We start from the raw sequence: 22,509 nt of genomic DNA, 5'->3' as shown, positions 1-22,509 counted from the left end.
TAACTGGCTTCCAAATCCAATCAGTTTAAAGGGGTAATGACCTATAGCCTTCACTGGCAAGAATCTTCCTTTGTTCTCCACTGTGGGGTCAACAAAGGGCTGAAATTAACTCCCAGTGTCTTGTCTCTGAACCCATGGATCTAACAGTTTACAAAGGGTTAAATGGTGCCCTGTTCATGCCATTGCTCCGAAGAAATATACCCACTGCAGGCCCAAACCCATCTCCAAACCAATGGAAATGCTTCTAAATCACCCACTTCCTTCCTCTTACAGGCACAGAAACATATTTCTGAAATGTTACCAATATACCATCAAACCCACCACTAGAAACTTGCTGTTTAAAAAACAGCAGCGTTAAAACGGAAGTCCCCAGGCTGTATCATTCTGGGCACCAAGCCCACATGCTGTGGTTGCATGGTATTGCACCATGCCCACCTCCCTGGCCAGGAAGTTTATCCCAAGAAAAACAATCCGAGATGTGAACCAGCTCCCAAACCTGACTTTCTCGTCTGCAAGACCTCCTCCCCCACAATCCTTGGATCTGACCACAAACTCAGGAGAGAAGCACTGCTACCACCTCCTTGCCCGAAACCAAATCCTTGCCCAGACCCGCATTCTAAAGAACAGCACCCCAACCCATTTAATCACTTTTGTACAATATAGCTCTTGTTGATCGCTTATCTCTTAAAATGGGGCCAAGGAGCCATGATTCAGCCTGCTAAAGAGCAAAATGACACAGGGAGAGCAGGGGAAATCTTGCCTGTCTGCTACTGGAAACACCGTAATGGGGCTCCAAGTTAGTTCTCAGCTGGTACTCATCAACATTTTCCATCTCAGAAAACGGACAAGCTGTTTGTCTTTTACTGTCTTAGAACAAATACCAGGAGTCCTGTTAAAATTCCAGAGATCAACTAGAGCGCTGAAAGAAGTGCCAGCTATGTGCCAGGCTGCCACAGAGACGGGAAGTAATGTTCGGCCTCACTTGGAGTCCTGTGTTCAGTTTTGGGCACCCCAGTTGAAGAGGGATGTAGACAAACTGGAGTGTGTCCAGAGGAGGGCAACAAAGATGGTGAGAGGTTTGGAGACCAGCACGTATGAAGAAAGGCTGGGGGAGCTTGGTCTGTTTAGCCTGGAGAGGAGGCGACCGAGAGGGGATCTGATAGCCATCTTCAAGTATTTAAAAGGCTGCCATATAGAGGATGGAGCAGAATTGTTCTCTCTTGCTCCAGAGGGACGGATCAGAACCAATGGGATGAAATTAATGCAAAATAAATTCCATCTAAACATCAGGAAGAAGTTCCTGACAGTTAGAGCGGTTTCTCAGTGGAACAGGCTTCCTCGGGAGGTGGTGGGTTCTCCATCTTTGGAGATTCTGGATAGCCATCTGATGGAGAGGCTGATTGTGTGTAGGTTCAAGGGGGTGCCAAGTTACAGTGGGTGAGCGATAGGGTTATGAGTGTCCTGCATAGTGCAGGGGGTTAGACTAGATGACCCATGAGGTCCCCTCCCACTCTATTATTTTATGATTCCATGATTCTATGACCTTCCTCCACGGCCTGCTTGCGCTACGATGGCTTTGTCTGGTTTATCTCTGGTTTTTCCTCCATCATGGGAATCAAAGTAGTATATCTGGGGACCCCAGGAGATTGGACAAGCTATCTTTAGCAGCTTGTCTTTCGCAAAGCTGATGCATTGTGTACCCTCCAGCCATATTCAGGATCCTGTTGAGATCACTCAGTTGGCATTTCTGGGCCTGGAATGAGATGTCAGCGGTGGATAGACTCAAGCCCCCATTTAGCCACGAAGCCCACTGAGTCACATGGGGCTAGGCTCTCTCTTTCAACCGAACTTAAACCACAGAGTTGTTGTGAAGGAAGCATGGAAAAGGAACATGACGAGAATCTACAAAATTGAAGTAGAAGACAGTGTGATGCTTCTGGAAACTTGCAAACAAGATAGGGGGGCGAACCCTTCTTTGCTGGCAGCATTTAGAGGTAAACTGCCTCTGACCATGGCAGCTTTATTCAAGCTATTAGGGCTGATATTTATATTTCTATCAATGGCTACATCTAGTTCTTTGTTTTGAAAGTCATCTGAAACAATGGTCCCCAACCTTTTTATCACCGGGGACTGATCAACGCTTGACAATTTTACTGAGGCCCGGGGGGGGGGTAGTCTTTTGCCAAGGGACGTCACTGCCGCCTGAGCCCCTGCTCCATTTGCTTTCCCGCCGGTGCCCCTGACTTCCCATCGCCCACTGGGGGGCGCTGCCATCAGCAGCTGCGCAGTGCCACGCCGAGGGGGAGCCCCAGCCATGGTGGCCACTGGAGAGCACCACAGGTGAGCCGGCGGCAGAGTGGCCAGCCCCCGAGGCAGCAGCCAGAGAGGAGGACGAGGAGGAACTGATCAACGGACCGGTCCCGGTCCCCGGACTGGGGGTTGGGGACAGCTGATCTAAAAGAAGTTCCATTAGGGTTTGCAGCAACTTCCAAGTCATACTGACAAGATATTTACATCAAGTATAAATGCCCAAATAAATATCTACTTCAACTCTTCTTACAATATAAAACCCTAATCTCAAATTTGGGAAAGCAAGAGCAAAAAACTGAAAATGCTTGAAACAAACAAACAAAAATCAAATTTAAATTCAATGTCCAACTATGTGTTTCAGTTCCAAAATGCAATCAAGTTCATTTCAAACAGCTGTCCATGAGAATAGTTGATGCGAGAACAAGGAATCCGTATTTGTACCAGAATTCAAAATGTACACACAGACATGCACCTCACTTCCTCGGGCTAGGAAATATTTACTCCTTCGAGACAGCTCTTCACTACTCCAGTTCTGCTCCTGTCAATCTAACTCCCAAGGCTACGCCAATCCAAAACTCCAAGTACGTCTGACCTGCTGTGCTTATCTCTATTTCCACCCTTCACCCTGCAGCAACAAAAGAGCCGTGAGCAGAACTCAGACCTCCCCCAAGGCAACACAAATAAACCCAGATGTCCCTGGTTAGATATTAGTCTACTGGTTTTACTGCATCATTTAGCCAGCTGTGCCCATCTCCACAGCCTCTGCTGCTAGTCCAGGCAATTTTCACGTACACAATATAATGCAGGATAGAAATGTTGTACCCAGATCTCTCCCTGACACAGCATAGAAAGAGGACAACTCATAACAGTCCCTAGGCCAGAGAATCTTCCTAATGCCACGACCCTTTAATACAGTTTCTCATGGGGACCCCCGACCATACAATTAGGCAAGGGTTCTTTCACAGAAATTAAACCAAAACCGACCAATGACGTGAAGAGCCATTGTTCATGATTGTATATAAATTGTTTTTTTCCTGGGGCGTTGCTGGAGTGGTGGGTGGCCGAGTAGGGGCATCTGCAGGAGAAGCAGCAACAGTAGTGGCGCTCCCCCTGGCCAAGCAGCTCGTCCTGCCGCGACTCCTGTGAAAGGGCCGTTCAGGGTCACAGGTTGAGATACACTTCCCTATAGCAGCGGCCCGCAACCTTTTTCAAGTCGCAGACCGCTGCCAAGGGGTGGGGAAAGAGGGAGACCCGCCCCACCACGCATGCATGGCAGCCCCGTGCAAATGCGCATATGCGGACCTGGCGTGCATGCACATTTCACCTGGCGGGGCCGCAAACACACGCGCGGAAGTTTCACACATGCGCGAACCTGCCGCACATGCGTGTTTGTGCTCCTGGCGGGGGACGCAAACGTGCATGCACGGCGGCTCTGCAAATGCGCGCATGCATGAAACTGCCGTGCGTGTGCGTTTGTGCCCCATTGGGTCTGTTCCTGCGGGGGGCACAAGGAGACAAGCAGTCCTGCAGGTAGGTAGGACCCAGACTGTATAGCCTTAAAGGTCAAAATCTTTGAGGAGAGGCTGAACCACAGCTCCCTTCAACCCCTCCTAGCATTGTCCCGAAGAGAGATAAAGGTTCGATTTCTTTCGGAAGGATCTCCCACCCCCTCATTGGCTGTTTTTAGGAGCTGTGAGGGGCAGGGGTCCAGACAGCATGTTGTTGGCCTCACCGCAGCCAACAATCTGTCAACTTCATCCTGGAATAGGCACCAGAAGCTATCAAAAGTCACCTCCAAAGGTGGCCAAGGGGCCTTCCAGTTCACTTGCTGTATTAACCGTCGTGGCAGATTTTTATCTGCAAAATGGCTTGCGATTGTTGTAATTTTAACCCATTCCTGCGAAGGGACTACAGGACTGATCTGTTAAACAATATAGAGATGACAGAATTAAGTACTTATTTTAAAACATCTGGGAAGTCCACAATTAAGCAGCTCTGATTGTATCTTTCAGACCAGGCTTTCTCAACCAGGGTTTCATGACAGCCCTGGAAGAGTTTCCTGAACGGGCAGGAGTTAATTTTAATATATTTTTAAAATGTGTTTAACATGTATCACATGATATGACTATATATGGTCATGTCAACCCCCCCCCCAAAATGGCCAATGATGGGATGGGGGGGTGGGAAGGGCCTCAGGTGGGCGTGTCCACAGCTCTGCTTCCCAACCATATTCTGCACGATCGTGCCACTTTTGAGGTATCTCGAAGCCTGAGGAATGTTTCAGGGGTTTCTCAATGGTACAAAAGTTGAGACTGAGCAATGAATCCCACTGGGAAGAGTAAAAACTAAAAAAAACCCTACATAATCTATATACAATCCCCAGGAAATCCCAATCTTTCAGCTAGAATGCATCTTAATTAAACATGAATCTTAAAAAGAGCCAGTGTAGTGTGGTGGTTCATGTCAGAATAGGCTCTGGAAAACCCAGGTTCAAATGGCCACTCTCTGACATTGGGGGCGTCACATGCTCTCAACCTAACCTACCTCACAGGGTTGTTGTGAGGATAAAGTGGAGAAGAGGAGGAAGATTAACCCACTTTGGAGCCCCACTGGAGAGAAATCTCGTATACAGATGAGTTAATGGATAACTGAATTTTAAAAATCCCATCTTTCAGGTAAGTTTATTCCTTAAAAACCTTTAATGACAAAAAATAAAATATTTGTGTTAATTTGTGTTTCCCTTCCGTCTGCTCTGGGGATGAGCCTGCTGCACTGTGTAGCAATTGAACTGAATCAGCACTCTCGGTCAGCTTCCTCTTGGCTGCTCCTCCGGCAGGGCGATCCTGGCCCGGGTTCAAAGTGCCTGTCAGGAGAGCTGAGTCAGCCCGGCCTCATCTCTTATCTCAGCTCCTTCTCCCCCTTGAAGGAGTCCATGAGGCAGCTCAACACCAGATCTCTGGGCTCAGCAAAGATTGCCCCAGAATGCAGCACATTCCAGGAACCAGCACAAAGGTTGGTCTAGCTAGGACGCTCCTCCCTACCCCCTACCCAGCATTGACCTTGGCTTTCAGTTGTGGGGTACAAAGACAGCCTTTTCCTGCAGCTCAAAGGACAGTCTGGCCTTTGAAGCATGAAACCAGCTATGCACACATGTCTAGCAGTTGCTTGGTGTCCTGACCATCAATTCACTGTGGACAGCTGATTGTAAGGAACAGGGTAGGCTGCAGAAAGGCAGACAACTGACCTGGAGACAATTGTCCCACCCTTTCAATAAGGAAATTATTTAAAGGCGATTTTCTCGCAGTGCCATGAAAAGCTTCAATACTAAGGTGACCAGGGCCTAGTCTGCACACAATAGATAATGCACTTTCAATGCGCTTTAGAAGTAGATTTTCCTGTTCTGCACAGGAAAATCCAGCTGCCAAAGCACAATGAAAGTGCATTATCCTATGTGTGCAGACTAGGCCCAGATTGTCCCACTTTTGGAGGGATATCTGGGGGTACCTTGCAATTGTACTTATGTTAAAATTAAAAATATATATATTACAATACTATTTTTGCGTTCTATGTGTTCTATGAAACGTTTTGTTGCTCCATACAGACCAAATTTTTAATCAGGAACCCCCCTGGTCAATGGCGTCCCGCTTTACCAATGTTAAAATCTGGTCACCTTAAATCAATACACCATTTTTTTCACCTTAAGTTTCTGTCAAAAGAACCAGACGTTTCCTCCCATCTGGGCCAGTTGGCAACCTCCAAAGCAACAGCTGATCAGACTCACAGCCTCTGAAAGACCAGCTGAGATTAGGCATACACCCCTGGAGGCAAGGCCAGACGAGCCACAACAGTAGAGATAAGCAACAGAGAAAACCGGAGAGATCAGACAGTCAGCAAAAGTTTAAAAAGAAGCACGGAACATTTGCTCATCAGGCAAGACAACATGCGTCAGTCAGGATTTATGTTTCTGCACCAAATATCACAGCTTTGCTCTTGTCTAAAATTGCAAGGTATTATCCTACTGTTGAAAATGCTGGAATATACAGAGATAGCTAAACTCACTTATTTGATTAGAGAAAAGACAGTAACTTCAGTCATTGCTAACTGGAACCCCCTTATTGGTTTGGTGCATGGAAAGGGAAAATATTTTGACAATTTGTGATTTTGAGGACTAAAGGAAGGAAATATTTTCTTGGATTAGATTTGATCAAGGGAATTTTAGAGATTAAAAAACAAAGATTTTATGTTATAGCTGCAATAATGTTAGGATTGTAAGCAATGTTTATCAGTTTGAACTAATTGGTAACTGTTTATGTTTTGTTGCTGAGAAACTCAATAGTTTAACTGATATCTTGTTACTTTTTTAATTCCTTTTTCTTTTGGTCTTATCATTTCCCCCCCGAACTTTTACTTTATTGTCTTTAAATGTTTAATAAAAAGTATCATTTAAAAATTACAAGGTATTACAAAGCAAACTTATACTCCTACTGTTATGACGGTCAGTTCATAGTCTGAGGAAGAGTGCTTGCACTCGAAAGCTCACGCCCTGAATAAATATTTGTTGGTCTTAAAGGTGCTACTGGACTCTGATTTTATTGTCCTACTTCTGGCCAACAGGGCTACCCATTTGCATCTATCAATTATATTAACCCCCAACTTTAGGTAAATATACTCCAAGAACCTGCCTGCTGTAAAATTAGCTTCTGTGGCAGCTTGATGTTTACCATTGATCCTCACTGCAACTTGGCCTTTGACCTTTCAGAATTCAGAAAAGGTTCAGTGTCATTTTAGCTTTCAGATGCCTAGAAATTTGATGCTGGGACTCCTGCTTAACATGCCTCCTTCTCTGCTACTCAAAACTGCAGCCGTGGATGCCCAACCCCTCAGCCCTGAATTCTTGTTTGGAAAAGAGGAAACATCTGCAGGAGACTCCGGCTGACAGCTGACAGAACAAGACAAAGCAAAATAAATCAGAGAGAACAGCTCAAAGAAAAATGACAATACTGGGATCTGGGGTGACAAGAGTCAAGGCAGGAACCCTTGGTTGAAAAGGTCAGGTTGTCTCTCCAGCAGGCATCCTAAGGCTCCAGGCATGACAATTCTGATAAACCTAATAATAGATCCTGGGAGGTATCAGCTAGCATATAACAATCCTTATCTTCTAACCTTTTGTGACATCCCAAGGGATTAAAATTTCTAATTCCTGAATTTGTAACAAAAACATTTATCAATTATTAAGAAGAAGAGTTGGGAGAGGAATGGGAAGGTGACTGTAAGCCGCTTTGAGCCTCCTTCGGGTAGGGAAAAGCGGCATATAAGAACCAACTCTTCTTCTTCTATATGCCGCTTTTCTCTAACAGAAGGAGTCTGAAAGCGGCTTACATTCGCCTTCCCTTTCTTCTCCCCACAACAGACACCCTGTGAGGTGGGTGAGGCTGAGAGAGCCCTGATATTACTGAAGAGGAAGAGGAAGAGGTGGTTCTTATATGCTGCTTTTCCCTACCCGAAGGAGGCTCAAAGCAGCTTACAGTCGCCTTCCCATTCCTCTCCAAAGAAGAAGAGGAAGAGGAAGAAGAATTGGTTCTTATATGCCACTTTTCTCTACCCGAAGGAGGCTCAAAGCAGCTTACAGTCGCCTTCCTTTTCCTCTCCCCACAACAGACACCCTGTGAGGTGGGTGAGGCTGAGAGAGCCCTGATATTCCTGCTCAGTCAGAACAGCTTTATTGGTGCTGTGGTGAGCCCAAGGTCACCCAGCTGGCTGCACGTGGGGGAGCGGGGAATCAAACCCGGCTTGCCAGATTCAAACTCCGCACTCCTAACCACTACACCAAGCTGGTCCTGCTCTGCAACCAAAATCTGATACGTTGGTGCACATCTAAACTGGAGAAGAATTGTTTTTTATACCCCACTTTTCACTGCCTGAAGGAATCTCAAAGCGCCTTCCCTACCTCTCCCCACAACAGCTAAGGCATGTTTAAATTTGCCCTTTAAAGATGCAAGTGGAAGGAAATGGCCAGCAGACGGAAATGGCCAGCAGGCACACCTCTCCCATATCTACGAAGTCATGTCCAAATCCAGCACACAGTTTGCAGCATTACATTTCCAGTCTGGAAGGAGTCTGATGCTTTTCCATAACAGCAAAAGATTAAGGGAATGGCAGACCACTGTTATAGGAAGTCAGGTGATCTCCCTTCCCCCACAATGCAATAAAATGCAAAGCAGAGCATTAACAGGTTCAAACATTAACAAGACCATTCATTTCTATGTCATTAGTTCCTTTTAAAAGCTACTATTCTGGCCCAAAGGTCATGTCAGATCCCCAGTATGCTTTGCTGGCTCTTCTAGCAAATGACCCACAACTAGAAAAGGGTCAAAACCATCCTGTCCGACAGCTGGTTTAATCCAGTGAACTATTTCTTCATTCTGACTGATGGGTGGAAGAGCTGTCTGGCCTGTGCCACTTCAGACTGGAAGCAGGGGACCCGCAGTGGAATAAAAGGTCCCTGCACATAGAGAAGTAAGTGTCAGGAAGGAGTTAGTCTAGCCTTTGCCTTGACATGTTAGTTTTCTATGTGCTACTTTTCTATTTTTTAATGAAACAGCGTTCCATCTTCTGAACCCCCTCCAGCTGCAGTCTGAAGGGAATACACAATATTTTTACCCCCTTCAATCAAAACAGATCCAAAGAAAAGTCCAGTTCATGTGGCCAGGCAAAAAAAAAAAAAATGACTCAAGCAGAAGGCCATGGTGAGCCAGGATAGTAAAATGGCAGGCCAGGGTGAAGTTCAAATCAGCCCAAAGGCTTGTGCAAGGCACTGCATCTTTTGGTAAGTTTGTCCCAGTCATCTATGAACTCAAGACCTGATTCTGTGAAGGCTTAAGGGGGTGGCAGGTGACAGGGGATGAGCGATAGGGTTGTGAGTGTCCCGCATAGTGCAGGGGGTTAGACTAGATAACCCACAAGGTCCCTTTCAACTCTATTATTCTGTGATTCTATGACCACATGATATACTTTGAGGGTTCTTCAGAATCCAAGACGTTATGCTGCTGAAGCCGAACATAATTTACTAGCTTGCTTGTTGGCTCATGTGTATAGCTAGCCTTTTGCAGTCTGCAAGTAAACTGAAAGAAAAATGTCTCACATCCAATTCACAAAACCTTCTTTGCCTGATTGCCTGCAGACGTTTCAGCGCTCACCGTACATAACCCGTTCAACAGTTAGTTGCATCTCAGTCATAAAGGAACCTGGAATTTGTCATGTAAAGAGCCAATTATCTACAGAAAGGCAGCTTTTAACATGCTTCTGCAAAACTGCAAAGAACTCAGGTTGCAGCAGGATCCATACTGTGCCCAACAGACAGACACAAGTTGCAGGTTCTCCTCAATGTCTGCAAAACTGGTAGCCAACTGAGGTTGCAACGTTAGTGCATGTGAAGAGGAATCTCTCCTCTGCACTGGTTTCCCAATTCATTATTTATTACTTATTTAAATTTATTGCCCACCTCCCCCCGAGGGCTCGAGGCGGGTTACAATGTCAACTGAACCCAGTAGGCTAAACAGTCTCCAGACAGGGACTATTCCAGATTGGAAAAACGACACAAACCCCAGACTCAACCTGAATAAAAATCAAAAATCCAGAACTGTGGAGCCATTTTTAAAAGCCCCCTCACTGAGAAGCTGGAGGTGAGAGACAAACAGCCAGCCTCCTAATTGCCACTGCCACAGGCCGAGTGTTTAAGCAGCTACCACAAGAAAAAAATGCTCACTTAAACATGGCCTCTACAGAGAGCAAACCGAGCAACAAACTGCAACATAAACAGAGGCACATTAATAGGAGCGGGACGGCTGTAGCAGCCAACTATTCTCACTAAGTTCAGCACAGTCTGCCGCAGGTCGGGCCAGGTGACGACAAACCAGAAGCACTTTTGGAGGAGTATTACAAAGACATCAGAGCCTCTAGGACAGTGGTCCCCAACCTTTTTATCACTGGGGACCGGTCAACGCTTGACAATTTTACTGAGGCCTGGGAGGGGGGTAGTCTTTTGCCGAAGGATGTCACTACCACCTGAGCCCCTGCTCCACTTGTTTTCCTGCCTGCGCCCCTGACTTCCCGCCGCCCACTGGGGGGCGCTGCCATCAGCAGCTGTGCAGTGCCATGCCGAGGGGGAGCCCCAGCCATGGCAGCCGCCGGAGAGCACCAAAGGTGAGCTGGCGGCAGAGTGGCAGGGCAGCCCCCGAGGCAGCAGCCGGGGGGGGGGGACGAGGAGGAGTCGCAGACCGGTCCCAGTCCCAGTCCCCGGACCGGGGGTTGGAGACCATTGCTCTAGAATACCAAGTCAAATGAGGAGAGATCGAATGAAGCCGGAGCTCAGAGCAAAGCTGACAAGTAATCCATTTTCAATTATTAAGACAAGGATGTCAGAAGAGAAGCACCCCTTGCAATGATGGGTTCCAAACAGATTTTTCAAAACTGAGCCCAATCTCCAGGGCTTCCAGCATACAAGCTAGAAATCATAAACAGGCACCGTTCCCATTTAGTGGAATTGGGCTGCTATCTTTCACACCTCCCATTGGGAGTTTGGAGACTGGCTGAGGGCTTTCCCCTTCATATTTCTACCAAGTCAGATCATTTGTCTGCCTAGCTTGGTATCACCTACACAGGCTGGCAGCAGCTCTTCCAAAAGTCTCACGCAGGGAAGGATCTTTGCCAACAGCTATTAACACCAAAGCGGATACCAAGGATTGGAACTCTGCTCTTAAGCACAAAATCCACATGCTTTACCCACTAAGCCACAGACGCTCACAAAGAACCCATGGGGAAGAACGCTCAGCAACAGCACCTAGGATAATGGTTCTCAACCTGGGGGTCAGGACAACCTTTGGGGGTCAAACGACCCTTTCACAGGGATCGCGGCAGGGCGAGCATCTCTTCTCTCCAAGGGGGTCCCAAAGTGGCTGACAGTGCTCCTCTTCCATTTCATCCACACAACAGCCTTGCGGGGTAGATCGAGATAGAGCGTTCGTCTGTCTGAAGCAGCTGAAAAGAGTGAGATCGGCACGGTGGGACAAGAGGCAGAAGTGAACTGAGAAACCCTGGAAGAAAACAATTTATATACCATCGTGAACGATGTATCTTCACGCCATGGGTCAGTTTTGGTTTAATTTCTGTGAAAGAACACTTGCGTAATTTTATGGTTGGGGGTCACTGCAACATGAGGAACTGTATTAAAGGGTTGTGGCATTAGGAAGGTGGAGAACCCCTGGCCTAGGATGATAACCTACCCCTAAAGCACCTGTTAGGACCTATGCTAGATATAGGCAACCTTTTTTGGCCCAAATGTCCACAAGCTGTACCTCTGAAGAGGTTGCTGTGTTGATTGGATTGTATTTTTATTGGACAAGACATACTGGGAGCAGAACTACCAGCTCCTCAACGGCTTGCCTTCTCCTTGCGTGGAGAACCATATTGGCCTTCCAAACCACATAGGTTAATATGCATCAGGCTGAAATTTTGCTCTAAAGCAACAGTGGCCACAGTTTGGCCATCCCTGTTCTAAAGGAAGAGTGAGGCATTTTTTCTTAAATTTTTAGCTGCTTGCAGTAAAGGGAGCGTAGACCCTCATGTCTCTATTCTTGCATCTCTTCTTAGCTAGTGATATGGCTAGGAATCTATCTCTTGTCAGTATGCTTTCCTGCCTAGTATGTTAATTTCTGAATATAGCTTTCTACATTTTTACCAGTTTTTGCAGTTCTTTTTCTATCCTGGCCCCCACCTGGTGGAACGAGCTCCCCGAAGAGATCAGGGCCCTGTCCGCACTCCCACAATTCTGCAGGGCCTGCAAAAGGGAGCTCCTCCACCAGGCATTTGCCTGAGACCGACCACAGGTCCCCCCTCAGACATCCCTTCCATGGCCTGAACCAGTCTGACCTCTCTAAGGGCCTTTGCTAAGTTCCTGTTCTTGTTATATTGTTGTTTAACATCACTGAAATTGTGTTATTTAGATTGTTGTTGTATTTGTTTATGTTATATATTAATTTGTTCTATGTATCCCCCCATGCTGTATGTAAACCGCCCTGAGCCTTATGGAAGGGCGGTATAGAAATCAAATAACTATAAATATATAAATATATTCACTCAACCCAGAAGCAGAAGAGATGGTGACCTCCACTGGTACACAGCATGGTCTCTGGATAGACAGGCTCACAGAGGACAATTATCGGATTGGACAGAAAGAACTAGGATACATTGGATTCAGAGAGACCTGTAGGATGTTATTGAAACTGGAAGGCCAACCAATGCAGCTAAAAGGCAATGGCCTAGGACTCTCCTAACATGAACGCAAGAGCAGCCATTAAGTTGGGACTAACAGAACATCAGCTATTAAGGTACACTGATATGCAAACTACCAAGAAGGCATGAGAGACATGACAAAGACTACATGTCAAATCATCCCTGTAGTTTCAGATGTAACTTCAAAAATGCATGTTCAGTTTAAGAATGAAAGGGAATAATAATAACTTATGAAATCACTTGGACGAGATGCTAAATTTAGCTCATTTGAGAGCTGCTGGAAATAAAGTTCCAGATCGAAATATGATCAAGTAAAATTGCCCTCCAGGTACTCCTCAGAGAAAAACTATCTCCTAAAAGCAAGAGGGAAGGAGAAGGGCTCCACTTAAAATTAACAAACAGCCAACAAATTAAAGCTTGATATTATCCCAAGGTAGTGCAAAAAGCACCACTCAGTATATTGGCTCCAGTGTTACTTAGCACATGTACAACGACAGAAGTTCCTTTGATGCACCAGATGAACAAAAGAAAGAACTTGAACACAGTAGATAAGAAAATCATCTTCGTTGAAGCATTAGCCATGGGGCACCGTACTGCAAGCTTCCAAATGGTGAAATCTGATAAGTCCTTGTTACCAATTGCTTATATATCGCAAGGCTAAAGCATAAACTTATCTTTGTAAGAGCAATGGTAAAAAAAGGGGAAAAAGCCACTTTGGGATTTAGGTGTTTTTTCAGAGACAAGACTGACTCAATTGCAACAGGTGAAGTGAGTGAGGGTTTGTAGATTTCAGTGTCACAAAAAGAAAGCAAACTTTGTAAAGCAGTGTAATCTCAAGAATTGTTCCACGTTGTGCCCTAGAAGAATGGGTCACAGAGAAGATTATGCAATATACCAACTTGAAAGCAAGAATTTAACAAAGGCAGGCCAATGACCAAATGTGCTAATGCTGAGAAGTGTGTATGCTCCATCAAAGCAAAGGGGACTAAAAGCAAAACGAGAGCCAGTTCGGTGTAGTGGTTAGGAGTGCGGACTTCTAATCTGGCATGCTGGGTTCGATTCTGCACTCCCTCACATGCAGCCAGCTGGGTAAAGCTTGCTGCTGGCAGGGGCTCATGGGAATTATAGTCCATGGACATCTGGAGAGTCACAGTTTGGCCACCCCTGGTTTACGCTCACACAGTTCTCTGTCTCTCAGCTAGTGATATAGCTAGGAACCTGTTTCTATGGGTGCTTTCAATCCTGTTCAATTCATACTTCCATGTACTTTGCAACTGGATTTTACTGTGTAAAATAACAAAATCTACTTCAAAAAGGTTGCTAAAGTGGATTGAAAGTGCATTATTTAGCATGTGTGAAAGCCCTGCCTCTACCCTTTGCTGTCTACATCAGTTTCTATATAAAGCTTTCATTTCACTTTAATCAGTTTGTGCAACTTTACTGCGTAATGGCACACCCGGTAGTCCATAAGGCAGAACAATAATCAGGAGCAACTACATGTTACCTGTAATTCTGTGATTCCTGTGACGTTGTTACAAAATGCTGCCATCTGGACTAGAGCAGTGATGGGTTCGCCAAGGGCAGAGGGTTCTTAACTCTTTCCTCTGAAACTATTTTCCCACTAAAAACCTACCCCACCAAATTGTTTTGACCCCTGCTGGAAGGGAAATGTGGATATCCTTTTCCCCAGAAAGAGCAAAAAGCAACTTTGAGGATACAATTTCTAGTGGGGAAAAAAGAGTCTGTAAAGAAAGAGCTAAGAAGCACCTCTCATCCTTAAATTGCTCCTTCAATGGCATGTAAAACAAAAACCGAATCACGGGAGCTCCTAGAATGTGTAGTTCTGTCCCCATTATGCTCCACCTTGCAAATGAGAGACAAGGGACAGAGACTGAAAGAGTAGCTAGCCCCAGGCCAAGAAGGGAGACTATGAGATGCCCACAACATGTATATTTTTAAGCTGCTGGGGTGGAGTTTTAAAAACCCATTATCAGAGTCAGGTGCCGGATCAAGGGTCACAAGGTGCACGAGCAGAAATGGCTTCCTTGTCCCAAGATCTTCTGCAGATTTCCGAGCAGGAGAGTTCTGCGGCTGAATCAGCACGAGGGTAACAGTCACTTCCAGTTCTGGCCAGATGCAACTGTGCATCCAAACACACATCCGTCAGCTTCCTCCATAGCAAGACATTTCATTCTTTCTCTTCCAAAACAGCAGTAGCAACTGGGCCTCCCTCAAGCCACCGCTGTGTTCCTGCACTTTTCATGTTCACGTTCAAAGGAATATGGAGCATGACAGACAGGAAAACAGCAAAGGGCAAAGAGGGAACCAGCATCAGTTCTTAACCATTTTGGGCAGGGGTAGTCAAACTGCGGCCCTCCAGATGTCCATGGACTACAATTCCCAAGAGCCCCCTGCCAGCGAATGCTGGCAGGGGGCTCATGGGAATTGTAGTCCATGGACATCTGGAGGGCCGCAGTTTGACTACCCCTGATTTTGGGTCTCTCTTACAGGTGACGGACTGGGGTCATAAAGACTGAGCGCAAATTATTAAAACAGCAATTGCCTTACACAAGCACAAGAGATTACCCATATGCTCCTTTGCCTGGGGTAGCTTTTGCGCAATGAGAACTACATCTCTGATCTTCATCAAATGATGCTGCAAAAGACAAACGTTCAACAAGGAATAATCTAAAGCCAGGTGGACAACTTGCTCAAGGACCACATTAATCACAGGTTCTGTGAGAAGCACAGCACACACGCGCGCGCACACACACACACACGTCCGTGTCCTGCCTTGACATCTCTTGCCTTATCGCTCTTGTTTACCTGCCTGGCTCCACAGCTGGTTGCAGGATTCTGTCTGGAATGTGGTATTCTATAGGGTTTTTGCCTCTGGTCTGGTCAAAGCACACAGCAGCCAAGATCCAAAGACCCCCCCCCCCAACACAGGAACTTCAACACAGGAGTTTCCAACTGTTCTACGAAGAGAAACGGAGGGACCCTCCATAGGAGCTTTCAGTCTTGCATTCTGCATTGCAGCCGGAACCCAAAATACAAATTGTCCCAGGTTACTGAGTCCTTTCATGGGATTTTAGCCAGCCCGGGATGTTAACGTGGATCCCATCTCTTACAAACCTTACATGCCCCCTCTAGCCCCTAGTGAAAGGGTAACGCTCCCCAAACAACAAGCTGCAACCAGCAGTGAACCTGCTCGGTAGAAAAGAAGTCTGTGGGCCTGTCAAGCCATCTCTGCTCTACAGATTCTCCCTGCTCAGCCATGTTTTCAGAAGTGCAGCTTCATGCTGGAGTTCTGCATTTCCTCCACCAAGGCAAGCCCCTGCCGGTTCCTGTCCGGGGGTACTTTCCACTTTCTGGACCGCACCAAATGAGCCTGCTCAGATGCATTTCTAGCATCCAGCGTGAAAATCCACGGTGGCTGGATCCAGTACTGGCTGCTCCTCTCCCCGGTGTACCAACTGGAAGAGAAGCCGAGGGCTGCGGAGACCAAGGTTCAAAGCCACGCTCTGCAGCTAAGCTGGTGACCTTGGGGCAGGAGCCCTCTCCCAAACTAACCTACCTCGCAGAGCTGTTGTTGTTAGGATGACAAAGCAAAGGAGTAGCGAATGATGTCGGAGGCTACTTTGGGGTCCCCGTTAGGAGTATGGATCTTTTTTTAATGAACGTAACAGAAACAGCCTGGCGCCCGCAACCTATTTGCCAGCAAAATACCGTATGCCCGTCAACAATGGCTGAAGCAGACCCCCCATTTTAAAGGTAGCAACCCCCCCCCCCTCACATACACATGAACAGGAGGGAGGAGCCTCCAGCAGCACCACGCACGCCTCCCCCGGTGTAGCGCGCTCGGATGCGGCGGCTGCGCTTGGCAGGGCTCGGAAGGCGCTCCGCTCCCCGCCGGCGCGTCTCACCTGGGCCTTGGGCTTGTTCTGCAGCAGGTGCTCCAGGTAGAGGTCGGACAGCGCCGTCCGCATGCTGCTCACGCTGTCGTGCCGCCCGGATTTGAGCGTCATGGTGGGCGAGCGCAGCGCAGCGGGCACGTCAACTGTCCGGCTTGGCTTGGCTGCAGCAGAGCGCGATCGCCGTGCAAGCACCGCGGGCGCCTGATCCCCGCGCCGCCCGAGCGAAAAGGGCCGCCAAGTCCTCCGGCGCCGAAGAAAACGGGCGAGAGGGAGGGCTGCCCGCCGGGATCCGCCCGCCGGGTGGGGCTTAGCGGCGAGGATCGTCCCTCCCGGCCCGCAGCAGCCGCTCCCTGGCCGAGAAGGCTCCGCGCTCGCTTGGCAGCTGCAGGGCGGCTGCTGGGCCCGCGAGCGAGACGCGCGCAGATCTCCTGCCTCTCCAAGCCCCGCTCAGCCCCGCTCTCCTCCTCCTCCTCCTCCTCCCCCCTACTCGCGGAGGCGACCCCCTCGCAAAATTCGGTGGATTTTGCAGCCTGGAGAGGATTGTTTTTTTCTGGCCCGAGAATGGGAAAGGCTGCAATTGCCCGTCACAAGAGGATTGCGCAGTTGTTTTGCTGGAGCACAATAAAATCAGAGTCCAGGGGCACCTTTAAGACCAACCAAGATTTATTCAGGGCGTGAGCTTTCGAGTGCAAACACTCTTCGTCTGTTCGTAATCCGAGGAAGAGTGCTTGCACTCGAAAGCTCACGCCTTGAATAAATCTTGGTTGGTCTTAAAGGTGCCCCTGGACTCTGCTACTTCAGACCAACACGGCTATTCATTTGCTGGAGCAGTTTATTTTGCTGTCTGGGAAGAAGACGAGCCTCCACATCCAGGGGCAGGAGCCCCCAGAATAGCTGTGCTAAAGGAAGCACCAGAAGCCAAAGGCCCTGGCTTCAGAGCCCTGGCCCATAGTCAGAATTTTGTTTTTATTATTGGGAGGAGAGGGGAATGAGTACGTGGGTGATCGGCCACCCTAATTTATTTTCTCTTTGCCATCATTTATTTACTTCACCACAATTTTACACACACAACGCCCTTGTAGGCTTTCTAAAAAGCAGGGTTCAGGACTCTTGAGCCTGGCTAACGGCTAATTCTGTTCTCGTCAAATTGCATGGAGATATCACATTTGGAAGATTTATAGAAGGATTCACGCCATTTTAACACAACTCCTTCCTTTTTCAAACAAAGAATTTACACATGAAAGACTTGTGACAGATCGCACACTAACCCAGAGTGCTGATTGGAGAGGCATGACAAAGGATTGATGGCCCCTGGCCCCTTTCCTCCCCTGTCGTAGCTACGGGCACACCTGATCTCCTCAGATCTTGGAAGCTAAGCAGGGGTCAGTCTTGGTTAGCATCTGGATAGGATACCCCCAATGAGCCTCTTGTGGTGCAGAGTGGTAAGGCAGCCGTCTGAAAGCTCTGCCCATGAGGCTGGGGGTTCAATCCCAACAGCCGGCTCAAGGTTGACTCAGCCTTCCATCCTTCCAAGGTCGGTAAAATGAGAACCCAGCTTGCTGGGGGGTAAACGGTAATGACTGGGGAAGGCACTGGCAAACCACCCCGTATTGAGTCTGCCATGAAAACGCTGGAGGGCGTCACCCCAAGGGTCAGACATGACTCGGTGCTTGCACAGGGGATACCTTTACCTTTACCTTTAGGATACCCCCAAGCAATACTAGCTTCAGGATGAAGAGGCAGGCAATGACAGCCCACTTCCAAATGCCTTTTGCCTGGCCACACTACACACACATCATGCAGTTAAATCAGAGTCCAGTAGCACCTTTAAGACTAACAAAGATTTATTCAAGGCGTGAGCGCAAGCTCACGCCTTGAATGAATCTTTGTTGGTCTTAAAGGTGCTACTGGACTCTGATTTTATTGTGCTACTTCAGACCCACAGGGCTACTTGCTTGAATCTATCGATCTGTATAGTTTTTACTTGTTTTTTAACATTATATTTGGTGCACTTTGATAAATATTCGTTATAATTTTTAATATTTACAGCTCAACTTTTGAGTTCCTGACTTTGTTAAGGTTGGATTTCCGTTCCCTTTTTGGTTTTAGACTACACACGCGCGCCGTAGGATGAGTAAATAAATGAATCTTCCCCTAGGGCCTAGTCTGCACACAAAGGATAATGCACTTTCAATGTGCTTTGGCAGCTGGATTTTCCAGTGCAGAACAGGAAAATCTACTTCTAAAGTGCATTGAAAGTGCATTATCTATTGTGTGCAGACTAGGCCCGGGTGAGCTAGCTGCCGATTACGTGAGGCAGGATGCTGGACTACACGGATCACTGATCTGACCAAACAGGGCACCTCTGTGTCATTAGGTTTTGTTGCAGATTATTGCTATAATCATGCAGTGGTGATTTGTTACGTGGCTTGAGCAGGGAGACAGTGCCATGTCCTGGGCCTATTCTGCATACAATGGATGATGCCCTTTCAATGCACTTTAGAAGTAGATTTTCCTGTTCTGCACAGGAAAATCCAGCTACCAAAAGACATTGAAAGTGCATTATCCTATGTGTACAGAATGGGCCCTGGAGAAACACAAGGGAAGTGAAAAGAAGAACCAGTGCTCAGATCAGATGCAAGGACAGCATGTAGTCCCGTGACTAGATTGACTCAGAAGTAAAAGATTTCAAGAGGGGGTGAGGAATGAGAGCTCGTATCCAGCCCTTCAAGGAGGAAACACTTTCAACCCTCCTGAGTCTTGAGGCTGGGAGTGACTAGTGAAAATGCAGATGGATGCAGGTGGACAACCATGTTGGTCTGAAGCAGCCGGACAAAGTCTTGTGGCTCCTTTAAGACCAACAGAGTTTTATTAATTATGCATGCCCACCCCTTATTTTATTCATTATTTATGCATGCACACAAAGGCACACAGAGAGCCAGTTTGGTGTAGTGGTTAGGAGTGCAGACTTCTAATCTGGCATGCCAGGTTCGATTCTGCACTCCCCCACATGCAGCCAGCTGGGTGACCTTGGGCTCGCCATGGCACTGATAAAGCTGTTCTGACCGGGCAGTGATATCAGGGCTCTCTCAGCCTCACCCACCCCACAGGGTGTCTGTTGTGGGGAGAGGAACGGGAAGGCGTTTTGAGCCTCCTTCAGGTAGGGAAACGCAGCATATAAGAACCAACTCTTCTTCTTCTTCTTCTTCTTCTTCTTCTTCTTCTTCTTCTTCTTCTGTCTTGAATAAAATTTTGTTGGTCCTAGAGGTAACACCAGATGCAAACTTTGTTCTAGTGCAAATGCAGCCAGCTCTGCTCCAGCAGCCTGATCCCTACATCGAATGGCAGAGCCAAAAAGTAAAGTTTGGGAGGAAGAAAAAGAGGCAGGACAGGGAGGCAGTTCCAGGCACGGGGCAGCAAGGGAGAAAGGACAGAGTCACCCAAGTGAGGGTGCATGAATCATAGATTTGGAAGGGACATCATGGGTCATCTAGTCCAACCCCCTGCACTATGCAGGACACTCACATCCCAATCGCTCATCCACTGTAACCTGCCACCCCCTTAAGCCTTCACAGAACCAGCCTCTCCGTCAGCAGAGGTTTCATGGTGATGTTTTTCCAGTCCATGGGTTGGGACCCTCAGGTGGGTCCTGGAGTGGGGTTTCCAGCCCTTACAAAGCCCACATTTATTGCTGCCAGGAAGCTTGTGCAGAAAGCAGAGGTGCCAGACCTCTAGCCTCTCTCTCCACGTGCCCTGAGATCAGCTTCTGGTTCCTGTCCGCCTCCTCTTGCTCTGTTGTGAGTCCTCAGCTTGAAAGCAGTGAGGTCATCATGTGGCTTTCCCCTCTTCCCGTCATGTGGCTCTGGCATCCCAGGAGTTCGTATCACATACTTGCAACTCAGCAAGCGCCGGGACTGGAAAAGGCTGGTCACCACTCTGAAATGGGAGGGTGGCCAGCTCGAAGTTGGGAAATTCTGGAGAGGTGGAGGCAGTGAATGGCAGAGTGGATTTTGGGGGAAGGAGGATATGTCATAGAGTCCTCCCTGAGAAGTTGCTATTTTCTCCTAGGGAATTGAGGGCCTAGTCTGCATACAATAGATAATGCACTTTCAATGTGCTTTCGCGGCTGGATTTTCCTGTGCGGGACAGGAAAATCTTCTAAAGTGCATTGAAACTGCATTATCTCTTGTGTGCAGACTAGGCCGAGCTCTCTTATCTGGAAATAAGCTGGAATTCCAGGAGAATTTCAGGGCCTTCCTGGAGGTTGGCTATTCTAGCTAAGTATTTCTTGTCTGCAGAGAAATGATGTCCGGGCCCTGGACAGGAGACTTGAAAGAATGGAAGTTTCAGTGGCAAAGGCCCTGGGCAAGACAGATAGGATATGAACAATCCTAGGATGAGAAATCCTGGGCTGGCAGCTTGATGTGACAGTGCAATCCATGGTACAAGATCTGTGACAGACCTACTTGTACAGTTATCAAGCACTCATGCATGAACTTCCGGGAAATGCTTCTAGGACCAGGATGAGAGCTGATTGATTCACCCATCTCCAATCCTGAGGCAGGATTTTGAGACAGGGAATCAGTAATCCTACAGATTGTATGTTCACATGCTAAGAATGTGTGGCTACAAATTGCTTCCTGGTATGTGTGTGCATGGAGCACATGTATGTGCTTGTCAGATCGTCACATGAAGATTTGCAAAATTCCCTGCATTGCTACTTTTTGTAGGAATTCTTATATCATAAACTGATCTTTTGGATTCAGGTATGGACATTCAAGTCCAAATTACATGTTCCTTGCATCCATTCTGAAAATAATAATTGAACATTTTTCTCTGCAGAATTGAAAGAATGGCTAGATTTGCGTGAACCTGTCTGTAGCTTTGATATTTAAAAAATGTTTTCTCAGATTTTTACTGCTGTTTTGTTTTTGCTGCTGTTTCCCTGATATCTTCGGGTTTCTTTTTGTGTGTTATTTCTTGCCAGGGGGGGGGGGAGGATGCAATCCACTTAAATGTTATTTTTATAACAGAAAGATGGGATATAAATCTACATTAAATAAATAAAACAAGAAGAATAAGAGTTGGTTTTTATATGTCGCTTCTTTTGCTATCAGGATTCTCAAAGCGGCTTACAATCGCCTTCCCTTCCTCTCCCCACCACAGACATCCTGTGAGGGAGGTGGGGCTGAGGGAGCCCTGATATTAATGCTTGGTCAGAACAACTCTACCAGGAGTCTCAAAGCGGTTTCCAATCGCCTTCCCTTCCTCTCCCCACAACAGACACCCTGTGAGGTAGATGAGGCTGAGAGAGCCCTGATATTACTGCTTGGTCAGAACAGCTTTATTAGTGCTGTGAGGAGCCCAAGGTGACCCAGCTGGCTGCATTTATAGGAGCGGGGAATCAAACCGGGCATGCCAGATTAGAAGACACCCCTCCTAACCACTACACCACACTGGCTCTCAAAACAACGTGCTCTGAATTAAGAGTATGATCCTTTTCCTGTCGCAGAATGGAGGCGTCATTCCGAATAGGTACAAAGTACGTGTTTTTCAATACGTGACTGCAGAATCTCCCGGCAATGTCACAAGACTCCCAACACCCTTATTTAGATTTGGGCTTTAGTGCTTGAGATTGCCAGACTAGATTCTGGAAGGCCCAGGTTTGAGTTCCCACTCTACTGTGGAAGATTACCAGGGGGCCTTGAGCCACTCACTCTCTCTGAGGCTAAGTTGTGAAGATAAAATGGGGGAGAAAACAAGATTGTCTCCCACTTTGGTTCTCCACTGGTCAGAAAAGTGCCAAGAAAATAGCAAAATAAATAAAACAGTGAACCGCAGAGATTCCAGTGGCTGTCATACAGTGGCTAAGCCATACAGCAGGGGTAGTCAAACTGCGGCCCTCCAGATGTCCATGGACTACAATTCCCATGAGCCCCTGCCAGCATTCGCTGGCAGGGGCTCATGGGAATTGTAGTCCATGGACATCTGG

General features: G+C 47.3%; 1 protein-coding gene across 1 annotated transcript in view; it reads right to left on the bottom strand.

The window, feature by feature from the left end:
* Positions 1–16,765, bottom strand: part of MPP1 (MAGUK p55 scaffold protein 1) — a 41,225-nt gene extending 24,460 nt beyond the window's left edge. The window contains exon 1 of the mRNA XM_077307535.1: positions 16,527–16,765. Within this exon, the coding sequence (XP_077163650.1) occupies positions 16,527–16,628 (102 nt within the window). The 5' untranslated portion in view covers positions 16,629–16,765. The remainder of the gene's footprint in view (positions 1–16,526) is intronic.
* Between the last annotated feature and the right edge of the window lie 5,744 nt (positions 16,766–22,509).

This window comes from Paroedura picta, chromosome 13 (genome assembly GCF_049243985.1).
Source record: "Paroedura picta isolate Pp20150507F chromosome 13, Ppicta_v3.0, whole genome shotgun sequence".
Lineage (NCBI taxonomy): Eukaryota > Metazoa > Chordata > Lepidosauria > Squamata > Gekkonidae > Paroedura > Paroedura picta.
The sequence above is the reverse complement of the archived record's forward strand: the minus strand, read 5'-3'. Positions and strand labels throughout refer to the sequence as shown.